We start from the raw sequence: 17,795 nt of genomic DNA on the forward strand, positions 1-17,795 counted from the left end.
TTTTCTTAAATGAGATTATCTGAATAATTTTTAGAATCTACTTGCAGGTCTGATTCTAGGGTGGAAGCAGCTTTGGTGGGTCATCTACATATAGTATTGGGTAAGGCAAGTATGTTCCTGTTGAAATTGTGATTTGGGGAGAAAGGGGGATCCATTTATAACTTTATATAACATACATATGAATTTCTACCCTTTACACTACAGCTCTTTGCAATAACCACTTCAATAACATGCTGCTGCCATTTCTCTTGCTTCACTCAGGCAAAGAAAAGTAGGGGAAAAAAACAGTGCTCAAATACAGGTATTAACATTATTTGTGTCCTTTGGTAACTGTTTAAATTTGCTAAGGCCTTACTCAAGTTGTCCCTACGCTGCCTATTGTAAAGAACTGATTGTTGCTAGCAGATAACCATTTGTTCATTTCAGCGACTTATTCCATTTGTAGTTATCTTTTCAAAGAACGGCCACAAAGTTCACAGTGATATTGCAATATCTCTGCTGAAGCATAAATTTTTCCCACCTGTACATGTATAGTTAGATAATTTTATGCACAGCACCGGATTATTTTGTGAGTCAGGGTATAATCAAAATAAAAATTTAGATGTAGCCTTTTCTAATTATTAGGCTGCTAGGCAATGCATAGTATGAAAAATGATACAACTGTGGAAAGAAATAAAATTTAATTTTTCATCAAAACGACCAGGACTGCAATCTGGTTGAAATCAATAAAGCAATTTCTGAGTAAATACAGAAATTGTAGGGATTGCACAGAGATGAACAAATTACTAGATATTTACCATTTTCAACTCAAAAACAGAACAGGTAGAATACCTAACCTTGATGTACATTACAGCTCTTTTTAATACAAAAGAAAAACAGATCTGACAACAGCTTTGCCCATTTTGACTGTTTTTTCACCATTTATGTAACAGTGTGGCAGTTCAGATATTTTAAGGCTGCAAAGTAGACTGCCTTATTTATTATTTTTAATTTGTATAATTACCAAGGCAGCAACCTGATCATGCGTCCAAAGGAGCCTCTTTCTTACCTAACAGAGCATCACAGAGCATATAGGGAAATCAGAAATCTAAAACACGGGAGCAAAGATTGCCTGCTTTATTTGTTTGTTTTTTTATCCGCACTCCATCGTTACCGATTCTGCAGCGACTGCCTGGATGAGTCCCTGCAGTTTTCAAGGCAAGGTGTTTCGGAAGTGGTTTGCCTTGCCTCCTTCCTAGAGCAGAGCCCAGCTGGCGAGAGCAGGAGGCGGGGTTTCCGTTGCTTCGCGCCTTTTTCGGGCGTGCGTGGCTTTTGCGCTACCGGCAACTGCTCCCGTCTCCTTTGCAAGGCGCCGCCAGCATTTTTCCTCCCACCGGGGTGAGAGTCCCCATTTATCTACTCATGTAAGTTTTCGGGCTGCTGGGTTGACAGGAGCTGGGGAGGAAGCAGGAGCTCGCTCTGCTGTGCGGAGCTGGGCTCGAACCGCTGAAGTGTCGACCATTTCTGGCCAGCAACTTTCAGCGTCATTAAGCCGCTGCACCACCGCGTCCCCTTGTATTTGTTATATGACCGAACAATGCAGTGAACAGAGTTTTATTTCTGACACAACTTGGGAGAAAATGGGAGAGGAATGCTTCTTCGTATGCTTCTTAGTATTTCAATGTCTTTGGTGCATTCCATTATTTAATTCTCATTCGTGAATTTTGCTACATGTAATATGGGATAAATCTGCATTGCAGCGAATACTGGAATGATTCAAGCTTCAAGAAAAGGAATCAGCATAAACTGAGGTAGAAAGGATAAGAAATACCAGGACAAATGGCTTTAGAATATGCGCACAAAACTAAAGATGTTAACCATCAAGCTTAAGGATACCTAAAGGTCAATTCCATGGATAATTAATGCTATTTAGTGTGGAGAAGATGAAGCAATTCATGTAAAATGACAAAGGAAAGATGCTGCTTTAGCATCAGTGTTAAATTTAGCTTAGATAGCTAGCAAACACTTTGCCTTTACTGTACAAAGGTATCTGTTCGGCAACTGTAACACAACTTCATGTATGCATAGCTTGATAGTTATTGATAAATTACCTTAAAACATAGTTGATACCTTAAGCAAATTATCCATGTGTGTGTGTGTGTGTGTGTGTGTATATATACACACACACACACATATATATATATAAATATATATATATATATGTATGTGTATATATATGTGTGTGTGTGTGTGTGTGTGTGTGTATGAATATAAAAAATAAAACATTTGTCCTCACCAGAGGAACAAAACATGACAGGCTTAGCATAGTATGTGGGAGGAATCCTGCTCTGCAGTAGTCATAAACTGAGTACTTTTTCTTGACAGTCCTGCACCAGCTAGGACTCAGACTGCTGGATTCCACCCAAAGCAAATCATTGTCACCCCTGAACTTTCGACCTACCTGCATTATCTCAGAACAAATAAGTAGAAGCTAAGGAAAACACAATTATCTCTTCTCAATAAGACTGAACTTGCTTTCTCTCCCTGTCCCCAATCACAGAAGCTACCTCTTGTTATAAGCATTCTTGAAGAGGACAGCTTCTCTTGATAATGAGTCTTCTTAACAGATACTAATTTTTATGTAAGTAAAAAAAAAAAGCAGAATTTTATTATTTAACAGTTGTAGTAAGTTGTTGACCCATGATTCTCAAACTGATGAAACTTGGTGGCAAGCACAAGGGAATCAGGTGCAGTTTTCTGTACTGTACAGCATTATAGTATAAGCCTTCTATATCTTTCTAGGTTCCTACAAAAGTTTCTAAGAAATTTGTTAGCTTGATGGATGTTTAAAAGCACTGGACCACTTTTTTACCATTGTAATTTTAGCTATATCCTGAAGACAAACCACCTTATGCACATCTGCCTGTCACTAAGCTTCATTAATTGCAATACATTTGCTTAGGATTGGATTATAAATTCTAGAAAGCTGGAAAATCAGTAATATATTTGAAAAGATATATATTAGTCTGAGAAACTGCTTGGATGGATCACTGTAGATATAAGCGCTCTTATTTTTTATATAACAGCAAGCTCATATTTTCATAGAGAACCTGCATCTAACTATCTTGTGTAGATGAAGTAAGATTAGAGAAAACATTTCCCATATAATTAAAAAGGAGACATGTTTGAACAAACTATGAAAAGCAAAATAAAACAAAACCAGTTGCTGTTTCATGGAGTAGCTATTCAAATTTCTCTATTTTAGAGCCTTTAAAAAATTCTATTTAGAAACATTTTTAGTCAACGTAAATGAAATTACAGCATGGGGAATAGGTTTACCTGACAATACTGTCATATTGATGAACTTGCGTGCAATTAACAGTAAAACTGCAGTTGTAACACAACACATTAGCAGAAATGCAATCAATTTTAATCCATACATGAATCACTGGACACAGGCCACTCCACATTTTTTTCTTCTATTGCTTTCAGACTGCATCATATTTTAACAGTTGCTGTCATTTTCTAAAGTGTATGTCTTCTGAGGTTTCTAATAAAATATATTATTCTAAGTAAAATAATTTCAGCATAATCCTTTCCCAGCACTAGTCAGCATCTTCTTTGCAGAGAGATTTGCAGTAGAGATAAACATATCTAATTCTGCTTTAATGAACTTTATACTTGATGGCCTATATATATGCAACATGTGTGTTTTTCGTATGTGGGTGAATGCAGCCAAGAAAGAACATCTCCATTAAATAAACTAAATAGTGATCCCTCATCCCTTAACACAAAAGTCCCGCAAAAAAAAAAAAAAAAAAAGTAGGTATATATTCCGTCCAAATAGAGATACCTGCATGTTCATAAGATTATGCATTACATATAACAGAACCTTTATTACCTAGAATTAATGACCCAATTTAGATAAAAGATTAGTCCTCATTCAATTCTTCTCCATTCATGCACAGGATTACAGCCAACAGGAGTAAACACATGACAGGACACTGAACTGCATCCTAAATCTTTGGTGTCCACCCTAGAATCAAAATCAGCACCATACCTAACATTCAGTATTAAACTTTGATTAATTAAGAAGCTAATTGTACTTTGCTACCCAAGAAATTTAGATGATGAAAAGCAACTTGCAAATTTCAGCATCCTACAAATTTCTATTTAAATTAACTATTATACTGAGCTCTAACCATGTTATTTAAACAAAATATATATTTAACAAAATACATTTAAACAAAAATATATTTAAATAAAATATATACTTGAACAAAATATATTTAGGATTACATCCAACTTCACATTAGAAGTCTTTTAGCTCATGCAAATGTACCTCTCTTTCCTCTACCCCAGTGTTTCTCAATCTTGGCAACTTTAAGATGTACGGACTTCAACTCCCAGAATTCCCCAGCCAGCCATGTTTAAGTCCACACATCTTAAAGTTGCCAAGGCTGAGAAACACTGCTCTACTCTCTCTTCTGAACAGATTTCTGGGTGCTCAGGGAAGAATGGCTAAGAAAAGTTATTTTTGTTAGTTGAGTATTACTCAAGTAATTTGGGGGATTTATGAAATCTGACATCTCCTGTAGGATTATTTAATCTGGGCTGCAAACACTTGGAAGACCAGTAGATAACAGCAAAGAGGTACAAGAAGTTAAATCTTTGTTGTCACCGAGAGGCTCCCCTGATTTTTGCAGCCCAGATATTGTAGCCCTAATCACCATCTAGTAAGAGCACCAAGTCATAGTACATGCTTGCAAGACACTTTCCTGATAAAACTTTTTGGCTTCTTTCCATTGCAACCATTCTCAGTTATTTCAGAATGAGGGATTTCGGCATGTTTCTTGAAATTGTCCAATCTACCACTCACATCTTTGACTAGGATGGTTAGAAAGAAGCAGCTGATTATAAGTTGGATCTCAAATTCTCTTCCACAAACAGAATATATTTCAAGGACACTAGGGTATTGGTGTGAGGGGACGCGGTGGCACAGCGCCTTAATGACACTGAAAGTTGCCATCCAGAAATGGTTGACACTTCAGCAGTTCGAGCCCAACTCCACACTCCTGCTTCCTCCCCAGCTCCTGTCAACCCAGCAGCTCGAAAACTTACGTGAGTAGATAAATGGGTACTCTCACCTAGGTGGGAGGAAAAATGCTGGCGGCGCTTGCATGGAAGATGGGACCAAGTTGCCGGTAACACGGAAGCCACGCACGCCCAAAAAAGGCGTGAAGCAACGGAAACCCTGCCTCCTGCGCTCGCCAGCTGGGCTCTGCTCTAGGAAGGAGGCACTGGCAAACCACTTCCGAAACACCTTGCCTTGAAAACTGCAGGGACTCGTCCAGGCAGTTGCCGCAGAACCGGTAACGAATGAGTGCGGATTAAAAAAAAAAAAAAGGGTATTGGTGTGGGGGCAGAGGTGACAGGGCCACCGGAAAAAATGCCTGCCCCATAGGACTTCCAATCCTAATATCTTATGAGGAAAACCTCCCCAAGTGGATGCTCCCACCAAAGTTCTAATTAGAATTCAGCTAACAGGATGTGTAATAAAGCTAACTTTTAAAGGAAGCATGGGCCTTTTAAGCAGATTGTAATGAAGAAATAATGAACAGCCCTGCTTTGAATACTGGATTACGACTATACATAGTATTCTTCAGCACCCAAAACTTCATGCTTCACACAAATTGTGGGTGGCTCTTCCTATAATTAACACCATTGCACGTTATACTGACAAACCACACACAGTCAGCTCTTACCAACAAGTTTTCTAAGAAAACAGACCACAATTCTATTAAGAGATATTTGTATATATGATGGCATGGAAGGAAAACCTGCTGTTGTTCACATTTTTAAACAGGACATTATTTGCTTGAAGCAAAAGATTCCCACTCATTCTTTTTCACCTTGTCCCCATTTTAATAGTCTCAATCTATTAAGAAAGAAAGAAAGAATCTTATCACAAACTTCTCTTGGCCAAGTTGCGTTTTCAGTAACCACTGAAAATGGAACGCCCTTCTTTTGAAACAAGTGCAGCTGCAAGTGCTGTTGCATCATAAAGTCTGAAATGTGACCATCTCAATCACTGCTGGTCACAAAAGGGACAGCAGCTGTTCAGACCTCAGTCCAAGAAGCAGCTGTCCATATTGGAGGAGGCTCGGATATAAATTCTTCAGATGTCTGTAAAATGGAAGCTTGAATCCTCCCTAAATGTTTCATGGATTACTATTGTCACACACGTTTTATACTATTTTACATCTCAATTCAGGATAAAACATCATGTCACTATTTTAATTATATAACCCTGGGAAAGTAAAATGGAGAAATCTCTCTGGAAGCTTAGCCAAACTGCACTTGTGATACAATACTCCCTCAACATTTTAAACTGATTGTATATAATCAAAAGGGACGGACTTCATAGAGCAGATGGCAGAAATAGCCAATCACTTAGGGCGTTGTCCTTGGCCAGAAGTTTTCCTGATAACTCTTTCCAATTTGTAAATGGAAGTTATTCAGGTTTGGTTTGGAAAAATACACTGTTTCAGTTCCAGCAAGAGAATACAAGATACTTACATCATGCAACACACATTTACTTGGGACCCAGACTTTGTGATTTTTTTTAAATTTAAAAATACCCAGAAGTAAATCAAATGTAGGACAAGAGAATGCTTTGTCAAAGACAGCATCCTCTTCTTTTTAAGGAACCACAAACTTGCTATTCACATTTAGAATTTCCTGTAGCTGCTGCTGCAGCTGCTTCTTCCCCCACCCTACAATCTTATCCAAATGACACAATCAGTGGTATGGTATGTCTATCTTAAAAGGCTGTGAAAACCATTGTCCTTAATTCACTGTCTGTAATACAAGCTGCTCTGCTCTGGATTCATCTACCTTAGCACATGACCGGCAGGAGCTGGAGTGAAGGATTTTGTGAAAGTATGAGTAATGCTTTAAAAGAATAGTTATCCCTCCTTGGAAAAGAAGATGCTGCTCTTACTTATCTGTGCACACCCTTCCAATTTGGGGTTGGCGAGTGACAGCACTGACAAGTCAATTGGTTTTCCTAAAAAGTGATTTATAGCTCTCAATGAGAAACTGCAAGACTAATAAAAGGGGCACAAGATCGTCACAGTGCAAGCTTTCAGTGGCTTGATTTCATGTAATACGTAAGAATTCTCATGACACCAGTACATCACAAGATTTCTCATGTGGTTTATGGAATTCAGAGATTAATGGAAAATAAAGCCACGTTCACACATTAATTTCATAAATGAGCATAACTAATGGAGAAGATATGAAGTTTCTTAGCCATACACCAGGACTAATTTCTTAAGCACAGTTGCACCATAGAGAAAAGTCTGCATTTCACTACCCAGCTGCACAGAACATGATAAACTTAAGCTCCTAGGCTTTTCCCTGCATGTAAGGAAAAAGGCTAAGGTGCTACATGGTCTTGGGGATATGGCTCCCTACCCACTTTCCACATGTAATCTGCTTTCATAAGTATCATGCATGAACCAAACTTCTTTTAGGCACAGCATCAAATCAAACTACTACCCATCTTATGAAATAATCTTATAACTCTAAATTCAAGAACAGTTATTTATTGCCCAACTTGTAGAGAGGAAAGAGGATAAGATCTATGCGGGTGTTGTTCCTCCCTGCCCCCAACAGATAACATGCAGTCTAGCACATGAGAGAGGAAGTGATCATCCAACTAGTGGGCAGATTGTGGGACTGAAGCTGATTAGCTTCACTGAAAGTTTAATAAAAACCTCAAGCTATTCAACTCCTCAGTGGAAGATCCTGTTCAAATCATGATTTATACATGTATGACCTGAAGGGAAACTGGCTGTCTATGACTCTTCTACAATCACATTTTGACAGAATCCTGAATTGCAATGGCCTTTCTTGCCAATAAAATTACATTTGCACAGTGACAGTGTCATACTGTTTGAACACTGAGAAAAATGCCACTAGTACCATCTTAAGAGCTCTGAAACCTACTCAAGTGAAAGTATGCCTTTTCTTGTATTATGAACTGATCAGCTGGAGAGGCAATCTCACACTTTTCAATGGCAATGCCAGAACACCATCTGGACCGGATGCTGTTTACTCCTAGCCTATAAAATGTAGAATTGGGATTTTTTTTAAATAGTTCAGATAAATATCTAGGAAACAGACATTTGACTTAGGAAACATAGCATCTTATCAATATGTTTAGCGCTACAAATTGTGTTTCTGGGAAAAAAATGTTTTTCTTAATTGTGCAAGGTGTACACTTCATATAAAAGTTCCCAGAATATTTTTATTAACAAAATCATCATTATCATCATCTGCAGCATTTTCAAGTCTTCCCTTAGGAAACCTAAGGGGTGACAAATATAACCACATTTTCACTCTCCCATCTGTTCACATATGAATCAAACATTACTCTCAAGGCACTGACAACATATTTTGACATGGGACCAGAACCATAATTATACAGCATACTTCAAAAAAGAACAAAAATCAAATATAATTTCCTAAAGGACTTTTCAATAGACAGGTATGCTAAAATAAGTTTTCAATACTATGACAGTTATCCAGTTTAAGGAAGACTAAGCTTTTTCTAAAGATTATCAAGTTGTAAGTCATGACAATATGATCATCCCCCCCCCCTTTTTTTAGGGGATGTCCTCCCATTCCCATGTTATTCTGATTATTACTGGGGTCATCTCTTTTACAATGTTAGTAAATATCCTTCGCCAATATATCCAACTGAGAAAAGAAAATGAGCCTATTCATTTTTGCTAAGATGGAGAAACTCCTCCCATCTTGGCTCTATGAAACTGATTTATGATGTGCCTGCCAGTTGCTTCTTCATCCACCGGCACTGATGCAATGTGTTTAATTAAACACAAGTAAATATTTTTCTTTTTTTTACTTCTGTTTAATTGTCACAACAGGATAAAAGATCAAATTCAAGTACACCCATGTTAAAAAAAAAAAAAGTATTACTAACTGGCAAATACATCCTTGTTTTAAAAAATACAAGACAGGAAATGGAAAAAAAAGACTGCAATACTTTCTGCAAGATGGGAAGTGTTGTAACATGCAAATGATGCTGTGACAAAATTAAAGCAGGCTAAAGTGCTTTAGTGGCATATAGCAAGTTTCCTGTCAACTAGTAAAAGCTGTGCACAAAGATAGATGGATCCACATTCAACTTATGACTGAGAAGTACAGAAAATTTATCTTGCTCACATTCTAAATAACAGAGTATGTCATCCCATTAGTTAGTAGTATCAATCTGAAAGGGAAGCTAGGAAAAAATAAAACCAAGTTCCACTTTCCTAGTGGTTGAGTACTGAGAAAGTGGAAATTGCATCAAGTTTATCAATTTATCAAGTTGAAAAAAAGTCCCTGGTTAATTCTTTTGATGTAAGAAAGTATAAGCCCTCTGTGGTAAATGCTAATAAACCCTCTTTGGTATATGCTAAGATTCTTGACTAAACAATGTTACCCTGTTCAATAGAGTGAGTACGATATAACTAGCCTATTTTTTGAATTTATGTCATTGTTTTTACAAACATATTTCTAAGCACTGCCTCTCATTTCAGTTTCACAAATGATAACTAAGTCTGACAATATGAAATAATCAAGGTTGCATTTATAAGGTTGATAGAAGGCCAACAAAGTTCTGGAGAAGCTTTTGTTCCAATACTTTATTATACTTAAGTCTTCACTCTTCAGAAACATTTTAAAAATGACATCTTAGATTTTGGCGGGTTACTCCATGATGTAGTTTGATTGATTTGGGTTTAACATGTTGCTAAGACACTGAGGTGGGAGAGGGGAAAAAAATGTAAGTAAAGAACCATGGAATTCAAAAGCAGGAACGAGGCCTTAACATTTCTGTAGGGAGCCCAAACATATACAGTGGTACCTCTACTTACAAACACCCCTCCTTATGAATTTTTCGAGATATGATCAGCTCCGGCCCCAAAAATTTACCTCTACTTGCGAACTCCGCCTCGAGTTACGAACCGGATCCGCGGCCATTTTCCCTGCTGCCACGTGGTCGTGGCTTCCTGTGGGCGAGATCGCAGTAGCAAGGAGACATTCGGTGAGGCTTGTGGTGTGTTTTGTGGCGTTTGGAAGGTTTTTGGTGTGCTTGTCAGCATGGCTCCAAAGAAAATGCAGAGCAGGCTGGCAACTGACTTTAGACAGGTTTTTCCCCAGAACTGAGCCTGCAGCTAAGAGGCAAAGAAGAGAGGAAACCCCTGAAGGAGATCTCCCCGATGTCCCTTTGGAGGGGGACTCTCCCTCCAAACAATAACTGCCTCCCCACCCCATTCTCCCTCTTCATACTGTGCTGTACTGTACTTTTTTTCATGTTTTTGAGGTTTAAAAATAAAATGCATGTGTTTCAGAACCGTTTAGCCATTCTGAACCTTATGGGGGAAATTTACCTTGGGGTGCAACCAAATTCGGAGGGCGGATTAGCCGTATTTACATTGAACCTTATGGGGAAATTTGCCTCGTGGTGCAACCAAATTCGGAGGGTGGAACGGATTAACCATATTTACATTGAACCTTATGGGAAACTTTACCTCGACTTGAGACCAACTCGAGTTGCAACCAGAGTCACGGAACGGATTAAGTTCGTAACTAGAGGTACCACTGTATCAGGTACCCATTCAGAGTATCAGTCAATGTAACTGGGCTCTTTTCAACACCAAACAAATTAAATATAACGTAACTAGAAAAATAACATTAGCACAGTGAATAGCTAACTTTGATGTTATCTTTCATACATTATTTCTCTGTATGAAAAAGTCACGAACTAACAATTCTTACGTTTTGTGGTTTTCTGGCCCCGTAGTCATGAAACACAAATACATTCCTGTACTCAATCCAATTTTAACTGATAATGCTTCATACATCTGAGAAAACATGATCTAATCCTCAGAAGCTCATACCCAGTAAAGTTGCCACCCTATGCATACATATTAGATAATAAGCCCTTCTAAAATCAGTAGGATATGTTCCAAAATAAACATGCATAAGATTATGCTATTTTAAACCCACCCCTGTAGACATACAGAGGGGAAAAAAACCTCTTCTAATAGTCCTATTCAGAAGTTCATGACATCTTTAAGACTGAGAAATGCACCTGTGCTTTTAAAGACTAAAAAGAGTTTAAGTTTTGTGTTACAGGAAATGAAACCAGCTATTAACGGTTACATTTTATGACTCAATGAAGCAACAAAATAAGGAACATTTTATCATTACAAGCTATATCTATGTTGCTTCATTGCCAGAATAAAATGTAATGAATTATCTGTTAAGGAAAATTTAGCATAAACACAGACTTTTGAAACAGCAATTCATAGAACATTACAAAAATTACACACACCCAGTAGTACCTGCTATGAAGTAGAAAGCCATGGAAATGCAGTATTTTGTTGCATTTAAGCACTATCTTTCACATTTTCATGGTGTGGGATTAAAGACTAACTAGGAGTGGATTTTTTGCAAAAACTCAGGAGAAAGCCCTTCCATACTCAAATTAACACCTTCTAGTGTTAGCTTTTGAGCATATTCTCCTATGAAAACATAACCATTTTAAAGGGGAACAAAAGGAAAGCTTATGGGTAACTTCCAGGAATTTTAGAATAAAATAGGAGGAAGATAAGTAGGCTAAAGAAGAGGATCTATAACTGGAAACCTGATATAGGCTTCACAGAAATTGAGGGAGTGAAGGAAAGTAGATAACAATGCAGTATATGCCGAACAGAGTGCAACTGAGCAAAACAAGAATCAAGTTGCATCCAAGCTCCATATGAGACTTACTAAGGCAGGGTTCCTCAACCTTAGCAACTTTAAGATGGGTGGACTTCAACTCCCAGAATTCCCCAGCCAGCATGGCTGGCTGGGGAATTCTGGGAGTTGAAGTCCACCCATCTTAAAGTTGCTAAGGTTGAGGAACCCTGTACTAAGGGATTCAGTCATGGGTGTGGCACAATTTGAGCAAAGGGAAAAGGAGATAGTCATACTAGCAGAACTTCTGGATTCACTTAAGAATTAAAAAAAACTAGAAGTTCTAGGTGCTCAAATAGAAAGGGTTCAAAATTTTCATTAATGGAAATGGAAAGCAAATGATCAAGTTGAACTGCAAAAAAAACGTAAGAAAACTCAGGACTTATCAAATCAAAAAACATACTCTGGTATCAGAAAAAGCATACTTGTAACACAAGTTTGAAAGCCTTACATGATCATTCCGTGCAATTAAGTGATACGGACACTTCACTTAAATCAGAACTATGCAACGTTCTAACAACAGACTAACCAGATGTAAGATCAGTGATTCTGAACCTTTACTTCAGGAATCTTTCACCCAACTTCCTTGGTATGTTTTAGATGGTCTGTGAAACGGCAGTTAAGATAGAGGACATGCTAAGAAGTAGAGGTTTCTGAAGCGTTTCTTGCTTCTCAGGTAAATATTTACATTTTAAAATGCATAAACGTGCCTCTTACACAGAGCAAGCAACTTTCCTGAAAACTCTGAAATAGCCATCACCTGTGTGAATGGTTCAGCATATGTGCCCAAATCACTTCAGCAGGTTATGTGGTAGAAGAGTTTTAATTTGGAAGTCTGCCAAGCATCCTCCCACGTGGGTGTAAGACAAGAAAATACAAGTCTATAAAGAACAAGCAGACAGAGCAGCACTGTTTAATGCATTAAAGTTTAAGAACTTCACTGTCCTAAATAAGGGGCTTTTTCAATTACAAATGGACAAGAGGAAAATCAAGTTGTAGAATAATTTGAAGAATGAGGAATTACCAAGTCATCTAACTCGTCTTATAGACTGAAACAGAGCTCCCACATCATGCTAAATAGGCAGCTCAGTTCTCCCAGATTATGACATACAGATTTACTTAGATTACATCACAGGTTCATCAGGTGACTTATGGACTAATTTCTCCCAGTTTCAATTCGCTCAGTTTAAATAGGGTGTATTAATGGCCATCATGATATAAGCCACAATGAAGACAATTTAAGGATTATAAAAAACTGTAAGGTGAAAGATGCCACATATATAATGCAAAATGTGACATATGACTGCATTATGACAAAACTATCTGAAGTCCTTCCTCATCTTCCTTCTAGAAATCCTCATTCAAACGGTGAATCTACTGCATCTTAGACAAGAGTGGAAAGAGGGAAACATATAAAACTCCAAACATCCAGCCTTGGCTGAACCAAGTAACTCGGTCAGGTTGTACTCCTCTGCCACAGAAGCTCAAAAATGCTAAAACACAGGTGGAAGATTGCCCCTGAAACTATATTTTTATTTTGGAACATTCATTTAAGGACAGCTTGAGTCTGCCTTCCTCAAACACACCAACTCCTAGAGTGTTGGGATTAGAGCTTCTAGAATTGTCCGCCAACGTGTCACAAAACTGTTTTGATGCCATGAAATATATGGCACATAGTGCACTAGTGAGCACAATATTTTTTTTCTATAACTATGTAATCCATACATATACATACAGTATGCCAATATCTAACATGCCATTCTTTTACAGGAAAAAAAGTTAGTGTCTTTTCCTTAAGGAGCATAACATCTTTTAAAAAATGAAAGATTTGCATTACAAGAATTGGATTGTAATCCAGAAAACCATATGCTAAACATTCATTTAAAGGGAGCCACAAGACTCTTGCTGCAGAAGAGGCTAACACTTCTATGCTAAAGGCAAAAGGCTAGAAGTGCAGCAAGGACCCGGCCTAAACCGTGACTCACTCAGTCATAACAAATATACTGCATTCTTTATTGTACTCTCTGGCCTCTGTGCATGACAGAGCTTAACACAAGTGCCAGACAAACTTTCCCACTTACTGGAGCTTAACAGATAGATAAGAAGAGGCAGGCAAAACAAAGGTCCAAGGGAAGTAAGCATTCAGCACCCTCCTTTGTTTTTCAGATCCTTATGAAGTCCAGTCAGTGGGGTTCTTGCAGTCTAAATTCCCTGAGGTCTACTGCGTCTCTACTCACTTTAGATGTATCACTGTATCTAAGTAAGGGTTTTTGAAAATAAAACAAGTTAAAGGAACAAGAAGTTGCATAACTCATGTGCCACATGGAGGATAATTTCCAGTAAATTATTTTACAGCTCACCTTTGACCTTTTGAGAACCAGAGATGTACCAACTATTCCAGGGGTTATGCTGCCCGTATCTATTCAACAAAATTTTTTACCTGCCTACTGACATATAACCTTTTCCTTTTGGCAAGAATCTTAAAAGCCACCATTCAAGAACTGCAAGGAAACTTAAAGACTACAATTTGATTACAGAGTTGGCCTCCCTTGCACGTTAGAGACATAAATACAATTCTCTTCATCTGCTCACATGGTAAATTTTGATAGCATTAATGCACAGCATTTGAAAGAAAAGAAACGGCAAGCAAAGCACCTGCTATTGAGATAAACGCTCCAACATGGTACCAAGTCTGTCCCTGGCAAAGCATAACAACTTCTACTAAAATATGACCAGCTTGGTTTTCACAATATAAGGAACAAGCCAGGTGAATGTGGACACTTCTGAAGCAATCTGTTTTTAACTACAATTTCAGAGATCGATATTTGTTCTGCAAACCCATACTTTCCACTATAGCAGAGTTCAGTGACTCTGAATGTTACTCATGCCCTGTTAAGTTTGTGCAATTCAGTGCAGGAAGAGGCACATACCTAGCAATAGGCCCTCGGGAGTTGAACAATGTTTTTACTGTGTTCCAAGATCTGGCTCCTACCTCCGAGAGAAATACAATCATATCTCATTCAGGGGACAATATCCCTCTTTTTCATATTGCAAGGTAAGACAGCTATGAGAATGGGTGCATATCTGAATTCCTGCAGGTGCCATTTGCTTAATCTTACAATGTAACGAGTGCCCTTTGAGAATCTGCAACCAGGAGCAATGCACTCTGAAAGCAGACAACCCATTTTGTTCGAGTCGGAAGAGAAGGCGGGAAGGAACTTTATTTTAAACTCACCCGCAGGATTTTATCTAGTCCTTCCTGGCCCAGGCAGGGAAACTCTTTCAGGAGCTCCGTCTTCTTCAGCTTATAGCCCTCGGCCGCCTCTCGCAAATAAGGATGCTCCAGTACTTCGAAGATAGCTGCTCCGATGGACAGGTAGAAGATAATAGCCGACGTCAACAGAGGACCCCTGTCTACCATGGCGGTGCACAGTAGGTAGCCTCAGCTTCAGCGGAAGGGAGAGGAAACGACTCGGGGGTGCCCCGGCAGGAAAGCAATAAGCGAGGAAGAGATCGACCCTCCGTCTGCAGAGAATGCCAGGGATCCTCGCTTGCGCGCTCTCTTTCCTCACCCGGCCTCTGCTTCCCACCCCTTCCTCCTCCCCCAACTCCTATTTTTATTTTCCTCTCCTCCCACCGCCGTTTCTTTCTTGTCCCTGTTATTGCTCTGCTCCTCGAGCAGTTTGCTTCGGGCTACTCCTACGGTTTCCTCGCGGCATCCGTCGTTTGAATTTGGAGCCCTTCTCTTCTCCCACTCGCCTCCTCGAGCGGCGCATGCGGAGCGTTTTCCAGCTGGCTGCCAGCGGCGGCGGCACTAACAGCAGCGGCCAAAAGAGCGAGGGTCTCTCGGCTTCGCTCTGTCCCACGTGGCGAGACCCCCTCGTGGTGCCCGGCTCGGCGCGCTGTACGGCGGGTTTGATCGAAACCGCCGCGGCTACGTACGAAAACCTGCGCTTCCGCTTTGACTTTCCTTCAGCCCGCGCAGTCGGCGGCGCTCTCGCAACTGAAGCGTGGCCCTTGAATGCGTGCAGTCTTTAGGTGCTGTGCCAGCTTGTGGGACGGTTAGGGCTTGCTACTGCCACCGCCTGGGTGGGGTGAGCTGCAAACAGCGCAGATAACTGAGATATATACTAATTCTTACCTTGAAGTGGGTGGGGTCCTGCGTAATATGCCCTGGCGAGTGACACCCACGCCCACACTTACATTTTCCTGCCCTCTTAGGGCTGCGAGAAAGATTAACACCGGTCAGCTGTTTCGAAACAAGCAAAAACCCTCAAGATATAGGCATTTTGGTTCCCTCAGGTAGAATCACTGTCTTGTAACACCTTTGAGACCAAGAGCCTATCTGATGAAGGGAGCCACTGATTATCCCCTAATAAAGTTAGTTATTAGTAGACTCCATGTCTACTGTGATCAGCCCTGGCTCTCTTTGTTCTTCTGGGTTTTGTGGTAGAGAAAAAGTGAGCCAAGGCCAGGATCTGTTGAGTTGCATGGAGATAAGGGCTAATGTTGTTGCGATGCTGTGATAACTAAGGCTCTGATACTTTAATTGTCAGAGTGGGTTCCATGTTTTCTCAGTGTTTTAAGAAAATGTGATTATTAACATGAGTCTTTAGAGTGCCACAAAACTTTTTGTTGTTGCTGTAACAGATGAACACAGCTGGAACCACGTAAAATTATTGTTTTAGAGTTAAAACTCTTCACCAATAGCTATGTTGATGGGGAGGTTGGGCAGTCCTCATTACAAATTATGGATGGCCTTTGGCAATCTGCTTTGATGGTGTCTCTGTTTTCTTCTCTCAATGAGCTCCATCTTCCAGCCACATCACTGAAGGGACACAGGAAGAGGATCATGTATTGTCTTTTGTTAGGCAGCCTAGTGCTGCCTAACAATTTGGGCTGCTGGCCTTGTCTGCAGAGCAGTATCATGTCAGTCTGTTTCCTTGTCTGGGCCTCTCTACCACCACATGTGTCAGGAGTAGCTACCTCATTTACTTTTCTCCTGGCTGGTGCAGCACCATCAAGGCCAATTTTCCTCTCTCTGGTGTCCTCAAAATATACTGGGACTGAAAAACCAAAATAACTTGCAAAAGGAAGCAGTGGCCATCTCTTTTTCCTCTGCTCACTTTTTCTGCCCTTCATAGCTGAGAAAATTAGGTGAGCAATAGCAGTAGAAAGCAGTGGCAGCTGCTTCTGATTACTTTCCTGTACTTACATTTCAGAAACTTCTGCTTACCTGCCCTCTTACCATGGAAAATTTGGAGTTGAGTCTTCATTTTTGTGGCTGTTTTACTCACAGAGAGCAAGGTATTTTTAACCAGCTAATCCAGGATGAGATCATTGGCTAATCTACCCTGGTGGATTGGATGGCTGGATGGTGACTTGGAATTCCAGTAGCATTTGTTGTTAGAATAATTAATTAGGGAAATATATATATAAGTATTGATGAACCGATGGATCATTGAACAAATCAACTCAGAGTTCTCACTTGAGGCACAAATGACCAAGCTGAAATTATCATACTAAGGACTTTTTATGTGAAGACCCAGCTGTCTGGAAAAGGCTCTAATGCTGGGAAAGGTGGAAGGAAATAGAAGAAGAGGATGACTAACAGCAAGGTGGATGGACTCAGTTACAGTGGTGATGAGTGCACCATTGGGAGACCTGAAAGAACAGGTTAAGGATAGATCATCATGGAGAAAATCTATCTATGTGGTCACTAGGAGTCAAAAATGACTTGATGGCACATACCAACCAACCAAACAATCAATATAAAAGTAATTTCTGGACTTGGCAGCCATGTAGAGCTCACCTTATTCATGGTAGTTTCCAATCTCTGCTACTGCAAAATGAATCTTTAATCAAGATAACAGGATAATGTCATCATAGATGCAAAGCTTGAGCTACATGTGTACAGAGAACCAGTATGGACATAGTGTCAGGCTAAGGCCAATAAAGATACAAGGAAGAAATTACACATGTAACACACATACTGAGAACTAACA

General features: G+C 39.5%; 1 protein-coding gene across 1 annotated transcript in view; it reads right to left on the reverse strand.

Annotated features, from left to right (window-relative positions):
* KCNK5 (potassium two pore domain channel subfamily K member 5) overlaps positions 1-16,625 on the reverse strand; it is a 37,156-nt gene extending 20,531 nt beyond the window's left edge. The window contains exon 1 of the mRNA XM_007429384.4: positions 15,026-16,625. Coding sequence (XP_007429446.1) covers positions 15,026-15,211 — 186 coding nt within the window. The 5' untranslated portion in view covers positions 15,212-16,625. The remainder of the gene's footprint in view (positions 1-15,025) is intronic.
* Positions 16,626-17,795: the final 1,170 nt, after the last annotated feature.

Source organism: Python bivittatus, unplaced genomic scaffold (genome assembly GCF_059951505.1).
Source record: "Python bivittatus isolate LINGU-HERP-01145 unplaced genomic scaffold, Pbiv_v1 ctg000020_np1212, whole genome shotgun sequence".
Taxonomy (NCBI): domain Eukaryota; kingdom Metazoa; phylum Chordata; class Lepidosauria; order Squamata; family Pythonidae; genus Python; species Python bivittatus.